Source organism: Rutidosis leptorrhynchoides, chromosome 6, assembly GCF_046630445.1.
Source record: "Rutidosis leptorrhynchoides isolate AG116_Rl617_1_P2 chromosome 6, CSIRO_AGI_Rlap_v1, whole genome shotgun sequence".
Classification (NCBI taxonomy): Eukaryota; Viridiplantae; Streptophyta; class Magnoliopsida; order Asterales; family Asteraceae; genus Rutidosis; species Rutidosis leptorrhynchoides.
Window position 1 is genome coordinate 215,273,703 of NC_092338.1, and position 13,060 is coordinate 215,286,762.

The following is a 13,060-nucleotide window of genomic DNA, read 5'->3' on the forward strand; positions in this document are numbered from 1 at the left end:
GGATTCTTTTGTCTTCCTTGCCTCAAAGTAACTTTCGGGTTCACCATTCTCGGTATAGAGCAAGTAGTTTGCTGATGGAGAATACCTAGGATTAGGTTTGGGCACTCTAGTCGAGCGTCTTAGTGTAGGAGTAGCCGAAATGGTTGGACCGGTTTCATTTGTATCCTCCTCATCACTAGAACTCGCACTATGTTCGAAATCATCACCGCTTTCTGAACCATCCCCATCATTAGCATTTTTCGACGCCTCACCGTTCATTGGCAATTCATTATTTCCCGTACTCCCACTAGAACCTGTAAAATCATCAATAGAAACATCTTCAAAAGTAACATGACCCGGTTTAGGACTCCTCGTTTCCGGTTTGCCATAGACCGAATCTTCATCAAAAGTAGCATCGCCAGAACGAATAACTTTTCTAACCTCGTTATCCCAACAACGATAACCCATTTCATCCGACCCGTAACCAATGAAAATACACTTCTTTGACTTAGCTTCAAGCTTGTCTCTATCCGCATCTTTGGTCTTCACATATGCATTACACCCAAAGATCCTAAGGTGACCATAACTCACCTTCTTACCCTGCCATTCTTCCTCGGGAATTCGGAAACCCAACGGTGTTGAGGGTCCCCTATTTATCAAATAAGCCGCCGTATTTACCGCATCCGTCCAAAACATCTTAGGCAAACCGGCATGTATTCTCATACTCTTAGCCCTTTCATTTAACGTACGATTCATACGTTCGGCAACCCCATTGTGTTGCGGTGTCTCCGGTACCGTTTTCAACATTCTAATACCGAGCTTTGCACAATGGTCTTTAAACTCAAGACTACCATATTCCCCTCCATTATCCGACTTCAAGCACTTGACTTTCAAATTAGTCTCATTTTCTACCATAGCTTTCCACTTCACAAAAGTATTAAATACATCGAATTTAGCTTTAAGAAAATAAACCCATACCTTTCGAGTGGAGTCGTCAATGAAGGTGACATAATAGCGAGAACCTCCATGTGATTCTACATTCGTTGGACCAAATACATCTGTATGAACAAGCTCCAATTTCTCCAACTTAGGAGCATTTTCCGATTTCCCAAAAGTCACCTTCTTTTGCTTCCCATATACACATGGTTCGCAAAATCCAAGTTCTACCTTTTTCAAATCTGGAATTCTCCCACTCGAAACAAGCATCTTCATACCCTTCTCACTCATATGCCCGAGTCTTCGGTGCCATAGAGTTGATTCGGACTCAACATTAACCGTAGCAACCACCGTGTCTTCATCAAACACTTCAACCATATAAAGAGTTCCCCTTTTATGTCCACGATCCACGACACAACTACCCTTAACCACCTTCCATTGGCGGTTTTCAAAAGTAACCGCGTTACCTTCATCATCTAATTGACCAACCGAAATAAGTTTCCTTTTTAATTTAGGAATGTACCTTACATTTTTCAAGGTCCAATTAGAGCCAAGAGTAGTCTTTAATACAACATCTCCAATGCCCTCTATATTGAGTTGTTTGTCGTCCGCTAATCTCACCTTGCCTTGATATGAACGAAAATTCTTCATCATGCTTTTGACATGAGTAGCATGAAACGAAGCTCTCGAATCCAAAATCCAAGACTCCATAGAATTTTCAACACTACATAAAAGTGCATCATCACTTTCTTCCTCGGTCAAGTTCACACCTTTCGCCGGACCATTTTTACAATTCCTTTGAAAGTGTCCTTTTTGATTGCAACCCCAACAAACAGCTTCACTTCTATCTTTCGATGGATACCTCTTCTTACACTTCTTTCTACCCTTCTTCTCACCGCGATCAAATTTCCTACCACGGTTGTCGGTACTTAGCATCGATTCCCCCGAGTTTCTCCTACGAGTATCTTCACCAAGAATCAAATCCCTTATTCCTTCAAACGCTAGCTTAGTAGTTCATGTAGAGCTACTAACCGCGGTAACCGTACCCGACCAACTTTCCGGTAATGATGAAAGCAAGATTAGTGCTTTTAGTTCATCATCAAACTTAATCTCTACCAATTCAAGCCTTGAAACGATATTATTAAATTCATTGATATGATCCGTTGCACTCGTACCTTCCTTCATCTTTGTATTGAACAATTGACGCATGAGAAATACCTTATTAGAAGCTGTAGGTTTCTCATACATGTTAGAGAGTGCTTTCAAGTAAGCAAACGTCATCTTCTCATTCACAACGTTGTATGCAATGTTCTTAGCAAGTGAAAGACGAATAGCGCCCAAAGCTTGACGATCCAAAAGCGTCTAATCGGCATCGTTCATGCTTTCAGGCTTGGTCTCTAACAAGGGTTGGTGTAGCTTCTTTTGATACAAGTAATCTTCAATTTGCATCTTCCAAAAGCCAAAGTCTCTCCCATCGAATCGGTCGATTCTAAATTTCCCATCTTCCGCCATCGTTCCCTTAACGAAACCTTGTGCTCTGATACCAGTTGTAAGGATATTAGGACCCAAAACAACGCAAGTGATTCAACAAGATCACTCACCAATAGTAATTCTACAAGATTACTAACCCACTTAATGAACGAAAGATTATAAATGCAAGAAATGTAAATCGACACAAGAGATAACGTGGTTATATGCAATCGTTGTGATTGCTTTAGTCCACGGACCAACTAGAGAATGTATTTACTGAATATTTGTGGTGTGTTTACAATGAGTTACAAGAGGGTCTATTTATAGAATGGTTTAAAGAGTAAGCTAAAAACAATTCCTTGAAGCTTCATGTGAGTTTCCTGACAGCTTCATGGAAGCAACATGTGAGTTTCCTGACCGCTTCGTGGAAGCTACATGTGAATTTCCTCACAACTTCGTGGAAGCTACATGTGAGTTTCCTAACAACTTCGTAGAAGCTACATGTGAGTTTCCTAACAACTTCGTGGAAGCTTCGTGTGAGTTTCCTGGAATCTTCTCTCTAATTGTTTAAAGTTCTCCATATCTCCAACAGACATATATTTTCAAAACGTGTTCTAAGGTAGGTTATTGTTGACCGGTTACTAGCGTGTGCAGAGTCCCTAAGGTTAACTAACGTAAGCAAGAAATATTTATAGATCGAAATGATTAGAGTTTCAGGTTCCTGATCTTCAGGTTTCGTGTTGCATGAGATTGTGTTAAATATCATCTCTGAACAGCAGATCGAAAAGTTAAAGTTTATGAGATTTTGGTCAACAATTTAATTGGATCGTTTCTCGAATTTTCAGGTCTTGATTTTAGTTCACGGGTGTTGGGTGATGAAATTAGAACAACTTTCATGAAGAAATCGTATCATAAATCTCAACTTTGTTAACGTCCGTGAGCTTCATGGACTGCACACGAGGGTAACCGGTCACCATTAGTCTATATTAGAACACTTTTTGAAATTATATGACCTACACTGGTATTCTTATAGGTATATATGACTTACATTGGAACAAAAATAAAAATATATAGCTATTTGGTAGCATCAACCCTAAAACTTATCGTATGTGTAAAGTGAACAGCACACAATCACATTATGTTGTTATATGGCGTGATTAGATTAATACAACAAGCGAGCTAGGTAATAATAATCGGGGTAATAATCTGAACTGCCTCACTTTTTGTCTTCACAACATTTGAGTTCAGCATGTGAAAGTAGATCAATAGATCAATGATAGTAAAAGAAAGAAGAAATGTAAGAGTTTTGCATCTCATCACTTTAACGTCAAAAAAATAGCAGAACTAAATTCGATACTTTTATCCCTTGGCATATTTATTTATTGAACATGCAAGCACTAAAGTTCTATAGTTATTCTTTATTCTTTATCCTAATAATAAGAATAGGCAAAAAAGTTTTGACCGAAAATAATTCATAGTGAACTAATTCTTCACTTGATATAACTCAGCAGTTTCAACAATTCGTCTCAATGCTTCAGCACCCAAATGCACAAGAACCTATTTAATATATGCAACAGACATATATATTACCATACAACGTCAATTCAGGTGTCATGTATTTTAAAATAAAAATGAGATAATGAATAGACAATGTGTAACCTCATTAGCATCCTTGTAACAACTGAGCTCATCTTTCTTAGGCCAAGTTACAATCCAACATCTGGAAAATAGTAGTTCAAAAAAAATATGACAAAGATAAAATAAGATGTATATTTTATAATAATCAAGTGGTTCACTGCATATATTCAATGAGAAAAGAGTACATATCAGTTAGAAAACTAAGATAGATGAATAAAAGAGAAGTTAGAAAGCAAAAAGTCTTGCATAATAGAGTCCCTATACATTCAAACAAATTATATAAGTGGACAGCAATAAACAGCATATCACATGTCAAAATGGGTCGGGGCCAACTTGTGTTGATCGATGATCTTTTTAGTCCATTTCTAAAATTTTCTTTTCTTTTTTATACATCAAAGAAATACGTATTCTAACATAAAATATATTTATTACTATTATTGTAATAAACTATGTAAGCATCGAACTAGACCTTGGATAATTTTCCGTCTACCTAGACAGCCAAATTTTTACCTCTGCCACAAGTTTACTAGTTATGCTTACAGTAGTTTTTCAATAATAATCAGAGTATAAAATGCACACGACTAGCTAAGTTTTGAACTATACGTTCCTAGTCAATTTCTAGCTATTCACTGAAATAACTCATATAAATGTCTTTGAAATTCTTATTAGTTTTCAGTGTTAAATAAAGTGTGACTTTGAAATAACCTTTCTTTTCCAAGGACTTCAGCTAAGGCTTGACCAGGTCCATCACCATTTGTTGCCAATATAATTCGAGATGCCTATAACAAATATTATATTATTATATTATGTAAAATATACGTTTACATATATAGCCATAACCCTTCATCTTAGCAACATGAAGTCAAGAAAGCAAAATAACAAGAATACATACCTTATCAAGATGTCCATTACAGTCCGTTAAATACTTAAATCTGGCTTCCTATTAAAAAGAAAAAAGAAAAAAAAAAAAAGTTACGCTCTTGAGAATCCATTCGCCCTGTTCCCTTTTAGCTTAATAATATTTATTATTTGACCCATTTGAGATAAAGCATAACTCAAATTGACCCATTCATAAGTTGAAATAAATAAATAAATTGGGGTCAGTAAATACCTGTTTTTTAGATGGTATTCGCACTGTTGATACTTTTTGGGGTGCGCATTCAGGAAGACTAACACAATTCAATATTCCAGCCTCTTCCATTGACAATTTATCAATTTCAGTTTCAACCTACTATCACCATTCACGTATAACCATCACACATACACATACACATACAAGTTTCTATAGATTAAAAAAACAATAATAAAAGAAGTGGCTAGGGTTATATTACTATAACAATATCATTTCCCTCCTTTATGTCATCAAGTCCGTACAATATCCTTTTTCCATGCTTTGCCTGAAGTTTGTTTATACACAAAACGCAATCTATCATGTATGACAGAGAAAAACAAAATAATTCATGATGAACAATTGAAATAAACCAGTTATCAGTACCTGCCAAAACTTTCTGTTTGTTATTCTTTGAAACTTACAACCTACAAGCTCTCCATTCCTTCTATATGTATAAGCTATCACATTCTGTAGACGCATAAATAAATTAACAAAAATACAATAAACATTACTATAGCTAAATTAAAATTATGTAATAGATACCTTATCATCCACCAATTGCATCACATCATTTTTATGCAGAGTTTCCGCTGATATCATTCGCTTAGCAAAGTAGTCAGTTAACTGAAGCATGCAAAAAATAAAAGAAAAATAATCTTAATAAAAGTTATTATCAATTTGTTTCTCTTTATCACATGCTTTCTATGCTCAATGATTATCTTTCATAGCTTACAATGAACATAAGGAGAACATATTTGCTTATATAATTGGACAGATTGCCTTATCCTTACATTAAAGCTTAATGCCCCCTCCTAATACAAATGCACTTTGCAAGATAGCCCAGTTAGTTTTCTTATTACTATCATCCAATTGGTGTTTTTGGGATGTGCTAATATTGTAATTATAGGTGCTTTAAAATATATTTTTTAGCAACAAACATCAAATCAATCACACTAGTTGCTCATCCATACAAGTCTTAACTAAGAAATATGATGCAAAGTTACAAGATTGTATCATTGTTTTATTTGTTATTGTGAGCAATGCCTATACCAGTTGATTATCTTTGTATTGTATTATCCCATTTAATTTTAATTGTTCAGAAAAAAATTAATAAATAAAAGTTATTAAAAAGAAAGCAATCTTATGAAAAAATTATAATACAGATTTGTCAATGTAATGAAAAAGTAGAAGTATATTCAAAGTACCTCATCACCTAGTGGCTCTAAGCGCAACATCTCCTCACTAAGTTGTTTGGGACCCACGTGTTCTAAAACCTGTGACAACATTATCTAATCACTTGATTTAAATCTTTATATATAGTGTTGCAGAACTCGGAATAATAATAATAAGAACACACAAAAAAGTTTTGAGTATTCACTTGATATAACTCAGCAGTTTCAACGATTCGTCTCAATGCTTCCGCACCCAAATACACAAGAACCTATTTAATATATGAAATGATAATATGACATATTACCCATACAACGTCAATTATTCAGGTGTCATGGAAATAATTTAATATGGGATAATGAATAGACAATGTTTAACCTCATTTGCATCCTTGTAACAACTGAGCTCGTCTTTCTTAGGCCACTTTACAACCCAACATCTGGAAAATAGTAGTTAAAAAAAAAAATAATAATAATAATAATAACGAGGAAAAGATATATTTTTATTAATAACACTTAGAAAACTAAGAAAGATGAATAAATTAAAGAAAAAGTTAGAGAGCAAAAAGTCTTGCATTATACATCCAAAAATGTTTTGCTGTTAAAAAAAATACATCCAAATAAATCATACGTGGGCAATAAACAACATTTTACTAAAAGGTAGAGGTGGGAAGATGAACGAATCTATCAGGTTGAATGACATGTTAAAATGATTCGGACCAAGTTGTGTTGATCGACAATCTTTTTTGTCCATTTCTAAAAATCTTTTATATACATCACAACAATACAGATTCTAAGATAAAAATATTATTAGTGTAATAAACTAAGATAAACTAAGGGAGTGTTTTGTATTTGTGTTTACAACATGATTATTTAATTGTCACGTTTTTAAATCCTAAATAATCAGTTTCTAATGTTTTATAGTTTTTGGCAAGTTAAACAAAAAACCAATTAAATGTGATTCCAAGAGACTCAAAAAATGAAAATGAAAAAGGCATGTTACGCCTTACTGCAGCAAAACGTGATAGAATGATTATTATTAGATTATTGCGTTGTCAAACTGTATAATTCAAACTCAAACACTATTACTTTATAACACGTTTTTGGTACAACTGATAATGTCTAATTATATAAAGAGAGACTTTGAGATAACCTTTCTTTTCCAAGGCGCCGTGAAAGTTCTTCAGCTAAAGCTTGACCAGGTTTATCAGCATCTGTTGCCAATATAATTCGAGATGCCTATAACAAATATTATATTATTATATATACATATACATAAATAAACATAACCCCTCATCTTAGCAGCATCAAGTAACAAAAGCAAAAAAACAAGAACACATACCTTATCAAGATGTCCGTTGCAGTCACTTAAATACTTAAAGTTGGCTTCCTATTAAAAGAATACAAGTTAGGCTCTTAAGAATCCATTCGGCCTGTTCCCTTTTAGCTTAATATTTTTTATTGACAAAATAATGTGGTTGGTCCTAATGTTTGTTCCATGTTTCACACAAGCCATTTATCCTTTTTTATTTTCCGACTTGGTTGGTCACTTAAAGTATCTTATATTACACTGTTGGTCCCTTTGACTAAGAACCATCAGTGAAATTTTGTTAAGTCTTGACAAGTGTGTCATTTTCATCATTTTCAAATTATATATTTTTTTTCGCTTCACTTTTACCCTTTGTTATCTCAATCACTCAAATCACGTTACCAAAATGTAAACAATAAACTGTATAATATATTACCATCAAATCAAGAATACAGAATTTTTAAAACAAAAATTATGACCCATTTAAGGTAAAGCATAACCCAAATCGACCTATTCATAAGTTAGAAATAAATAATTCAAGGTCAGTACATACCTGTTTTTCAGATGGTATTCTTGCGTTTGATAATTTTTGGGGTGCACCATCAGGAACACTAACACAATTCAAAATTCCAGCCTCATCCATTGACAATTTATCAATTTCACCTTCAACCTACCATAACCATTCACGTATAGCCATCACATACACATACACATACGCATACATGTTTCTATAGATTCAAAATAATAAAAAAATATATATACAAAAAATAAATGAATTGGTTAGAGTTATTACTATAACAATATCATGTCCTTCCTTTATGTCATCTAGACCATACAATATACTTCTTCCATGCTTTGCCTGAAGTTTATTTATACACAAAACGCAATTTATCAAGTATGACATTCAAAGTAAAATATTCATGATGAACGGTTAATCATAAAGCACCCAAAAAAAAAAAAAATCCAATTATTATTACCTGCCAAAACTCTTTCTTTGTTATACTTCGAAACTTACATTTTACAAGCTCTCCGTTCCTTCTATATGTAAAAGCTATCACTTTCTGTTGACCAACAATTAACAAAAATTCCATAAACGTTACTGTAGTTAAATTAAAATTATGTAACAGATGTAGCTACCATGACAAGTAATATAGAAAATAACAATACTAAAATTAAAATTAATATTAATCTTAATCCTGTTATCTAAGTGATGAGAATAGTTTAAGAGCAAAATGTCAAAATATACCTTATCATCCACCATTTGCATCATCACACCATTTTTATGCAGAGTTTCTGCTGATATCATTCGCTTAGCAAAGTAGTCAATCAACTGAAGCATGAAAAAAATAAAAACAGATAAAATTAATAGAAATTATTATCAATAAGCTTTCTCATTATCACCTTTTTACATGTTCTCATAATACATGATTTTGTATGATTAGTATCACATGCATTCGATGCTATACATGAATTTAATTAAGGTGAACATATTTGCTTATAACTGGACAGATTGAATTATCCTTGAATTAAAGCTTGATGCCCACTAATACAAATGCACTTTTTGCAAGATGGCCCACATAGTTTTTGTATTACTATCAGCTAATTTATGTTTTTGGGATGGGCTAAGATTGTAATAGCACGGTAATAAAGGTGCTTAAGTAGTAAAAAAAATTTTTTACCTCAATCACAATAGTTGCTCATTCAAAGTAAGTCTTAGCTAAGAAGTATGATACAAAAGTTACCAGATTGTGCCATTGCTATATTTGTTACTGTGAACAAACTATGCGTAAAAACTAGTTTATTAACTTTGTAGTATCCCATTAATTATTAATTTGACCGGCCATTAAAATATGTTTTTTACTAGTTGTATTGACATTTTCTTAAGGACATCAAACAAAGAGATAGGCCAAATATCTTATTTTTTTATTACAATGAAGAAGAATATTTATTAATTCATAGATTGTATGGAAATTTATGAATTAAAAGATTGGAAGGTATCAATTATACGGAGTATTAAAGATACCAGATATCACGAAATAATTCTAATTAAGACACTAAAAGACCTTTTAAATCCTTGAATTGTGATTGCTGGATATACTGATATGTATGCATTGATACTCATCAGACAAGTCTATATTTAATTGTTCAGAACAAAAACTATTAAATAATTAAATAAAAATTATTAAAAAGAAAGCAATATCTTATGAAAAAATTATGGTACAGATTTGTCCGTGTAATGAAAGAGTAGAAAGTATATTCAAAGTACCTCATCACCTAGTGGCTTTAAGCGCAACCTCTCTTCACTAAGTTGACTAGGTATGTTGACCTTGTTGACTCCATCTTCTGCGGGATCTACATCTGCTAAAACCTGTGACATTGATATAATGCGGAAACGTAATAGTTGTAAGTTACGATAGCACAGGTTAATACACCCAGAATAACATAAAAACTGCGTAAAATCTATGTCCTTTATATAGGAGTAACAATTTTTTTTGGAAACAAAATAAACTAAAAAAACGATTAAACTAATAGATACTATTGTCGTTATTTAAAAGATTGATGAAACTTGTTTCCCAAGGTTCTGCCAGCTGCACTTTCTGCTTGTTCCCCAAGGCAGATGTTAACCATGACTATTACACAGCCCATAAACCTGCAGCCCATAAACTGACCCACAGCCCACAGGCCCGGATTGTTATCCAACCGAACCGGCCGGCCCATATTCTGTCGACCATCAACCCTTGTTCTTTAGATTTACAATAAAACCATAGCTTCGTTAACGAGTATTTTTGTCTACCAAGCTACTCGTATTACGTAGTAAAATAAAAGGAAGCTAAAATTAATACTACTAAGCCCTTGTGAATCCTTGCAACTGCAAAAACCCCCTTTGAGTTATTTAGATTGGCATTAATAAACTTTTCGATAAACGCTTGTTCGTATCATCATCATCATCATCATCATCATCATCATCATCAACATATATATTAAAAGACAAAATGAAATTCAAGTATACATACATGACCAGCCCATCCATATTCAAAGTTGAAGCATCTACATATTGCAACTTTCCTGAATACAAAGGAGGAAAAACAACTTCTCTATGAAATACGAAACAGTAGATAAATATGGATTCTAAAACTCTTCATTGCCATGAATGTAAAGTTCCAAATTATTCATATGAGTTTTGTTTTGAATCTAACAAAAATATACTACTTAGTATGTGGATTCAATATGGTAAGCCTACTCATTTTGAGTGATGTGGAATGATAGACTCCTCTCTTTGGACTTCCCCCCTTTGCATTGTGTCAACAAACATATTATGAATAACAAGACATTGAAGCAAATTAGTAAAACAAAAGTATGCCACCTAAATATTATTATATCTGATAAAAAGGCAAACACACACACCCAGTCAAAAATAGTCCACCACGGGACTCGAACTCAATGACCCAGTCAAAAATAGTCCACCACGGGACTCGAACTCAATGACTTAAGAGTATATTGTATATAATTATACTTTTGTGAGAGCAGGTTACTGTTGCATTTAAATACCATTAGACGTCAGGCCAGTAATTTATGGAACAAATTCTAACAAAAGGTGAAATTCTTTAAAAAAAAAGCTCCATGTAGTTAATGTAATTTTATTCACATTAAAAGGACTGCAAGTTAGTAAATTAAAGCTCCTTTTGTTAGAATTTGTTCCATAATTAAATGATAAAAAGTTCAAAACCAGTCTTAATACATATGACCTGGAAGCTTTGAAAGTAACAGGAACAATCAGATTAGCTAAAGTGATTAATTACCATAGGGCAAATTAGGTACTCATATTCGCCAGGGTGGGTTACAGGAACCGTAAGTTGTTTTGCTTTAAACCATTTCCTTGTTTTTCTCCATTAAAATTCGCTAAATTAATTTAAAAAAAAAAAAAAAAAAAGCAATTGATTTAATCATCTAAGAATTTCAAATCAAATACAGAGGGATAACAATACATAAATAGGTGTGAATATATAAAAAGAAGAGAAAGATAACCTGAAGAAGATTTAATTGGAGGAAGGAAAAGGGAAACACGAAATCGATGAGGATTTCGTGCGCTGTAATTCCATGTTTGAAACAAGCTATCTGAGCGAAGTAACTGCTGCTGTAAAAAGCAACGAATCATTTTTTGTTTTTTTATAAGAATGAGAAAAATTGTTGAACGCTCAAGAACAAGATAAGGAAGAGTGTTATTTAGGGGGGGGAATATGTATTAATTTGTTTTATTTTTATATGAGTTAAACCATCACTATCACTAGATAGCATAGTGGTCGGAGACATGAGTTCCTTGCAAAAAATTTGCGGTACGAATCTCGTCTGAACAAATATTTAGTGGTGGTTAAAGATTGTTTGAAAACAGTCAGAGAGTAATCTTGCTAGACTATGTACATCAGAGTATACTTTGAGTTAAGTGTAAAATGGAGAAAATGGATCGAGGGGTGGTTATTGATAAATGGGAGTCCATTCTGGTTCAAAGAGGTTTATGACAAGGAGATCCGTTGAGCCATTAAGGATGTGGGAATGGATAGTTCACACCTTTGCTACACTTACTATGTTATTCTTATGTCGGATTGGACTCACACGAACCTAGACAACATTATTCGGGTGTTACATATTTTTTTACTTGTTGTCCGGTTTAAAAATTAATGTGGGTAAGTCACACTTATTTGGCATTGGTGTTGAGCAAGGTGAACTTGATGCATTTGCTTTAAATGCAGGCTGTAAAGTTGGTACGTTCCCCTCAAAATACGTAGGTATGGTAATTGGTGCGAACATGAATTTCACATCTCATTGGAAGGACATAATGTAATGACCCGGAAATTTCCGACCAAATTTAAACTTAAAACTTGTATAGTTTCGACAAGATAAGCAAAGTCTGTTGTGTTGCGTCTCAAATTTTTTTGAACTATTTTTGTAGATTCTTTTGACTTCGACCATTTCCGAGGATTCACGAACAATTAATTATAAATAGATATGTGTGCATGTATATATAAATAATAATTCGAAATATAATTTGAAATATTATATGTTGTTGTTATTTAAAATTAATAAAATAAAAATAAGATATTATAATAATTATTATTTAAAATATATCTCTATATATAAATAAAATATATTAAAAATAAATATTAAATGATAGTAATACTCGTTCGATATTCCGAATGATACTAAGTAAAGTTAAATTCAAACTTATATGATTTTATATAATAAACGGTGATCCGAAAACGAGTGATATAAATTTTAGGCTCGTTAAAAATATATTTAGAAGTTACTTATTAATTTTTACACTTGGCATAGTTTACTTGGGGTTGGGAGTGTAACGACCCGACCAAAACCGTTATTGACGGCGTCGTTAACTTAGGTCCCGTTGCGTGGTCGTAGTCCCTATATGAGACTCGTTTGACCAAAATTATGTCG

At 33.1% G+C, this 13,060-nt stretch overlaps 1 protein-coding gene across 6 annotated transcripts; it reads right to left on the reverse strand.

The window, feature by feature from the left end:
- Positions 1-3,679: 3,679 nt before the first annotated feature.
- Positions 3,680-11,819, reverse strand: LOC139851681 (uncharacterized). Of its 6 annotated transcripts, none has more exons than XM_071840782.1 (21): positions 11,639-11,819; positions 10,854-10,902; positions 10,627-10,678; positions 9,879-9,980; positions 8,859-8,942; positions 8,590-8,673; positions 8,406-8,471; positions 8,166-8,282; positions 7,646-7,693; positions 7,457-7,542; positions 6,683-6,743; positions 6,513-6,575; positions 6,340-6,408; positions 5,678-5,758; positions 5,519-5,602; positions 5,355-5,420; positions 5,135-5,251; positions 4,916-4,963; positions 4,729-4,802; positions 4,045-4,105; positions 3,680-3,942 (listed from the first exon to the last, which is right to left on the reverse strand). In XM_071840782.1, exons 1-21 carry the CDS (start codon positions 11,766-11,768, stop codon positions 3,868-3,870), a joined length of 1,617 nt encoding a protein of 538 aa, XP_071696883.1. In that variant the 5' UTR covers positions 11,769-11,819; the 3' UTR covers positions 3,680-3,867. The 6 variants fall into 6 exon arrangements, with proteins under 6 accessions (XP_071696883.1, XP_071696882.1, XP_071696887.1 ...); XM_071840781.1 differs by having other exon boundaries at positions 6,340-6,423; XM_071840786.1 differs by lacking the exons at positions 10,627-10,678; positions 10,854-10,902 and adding an exon at positions 11,413-11,512 and having other exon boundaries at positions 6,340-6,423; positions 11,639-11,770.
- Between the last annotated feature and the right edge of the window lie 1,241 nt (positions 11,820-13,060).

Excerpts from the sequence above, each read along its gene's own strand:
- LOC139851681 (XM_071840781.1), bottom strand. The coding sequence starts at position 11,768 with ATGATTCGTTGCTTTTTACAGCAGCAGTTACTTCGCTCAGATAGCTTG. Across the intron at positions 7,694-8,165 it reads GAATACCATCTGAAAAACAG|GAAGCCAACTTTAAGTATTT; the intron begins GTATGTACTGAC and ends TTCTTTTAATAG. Across the intron at positions 6,424-6,512 it reads AAACTGCTGAGTTATATCAA|ATAATGTTGTCACAGGTTTT; the intron begins GTGAATACTCAA and ends TCAAGTGATTAG.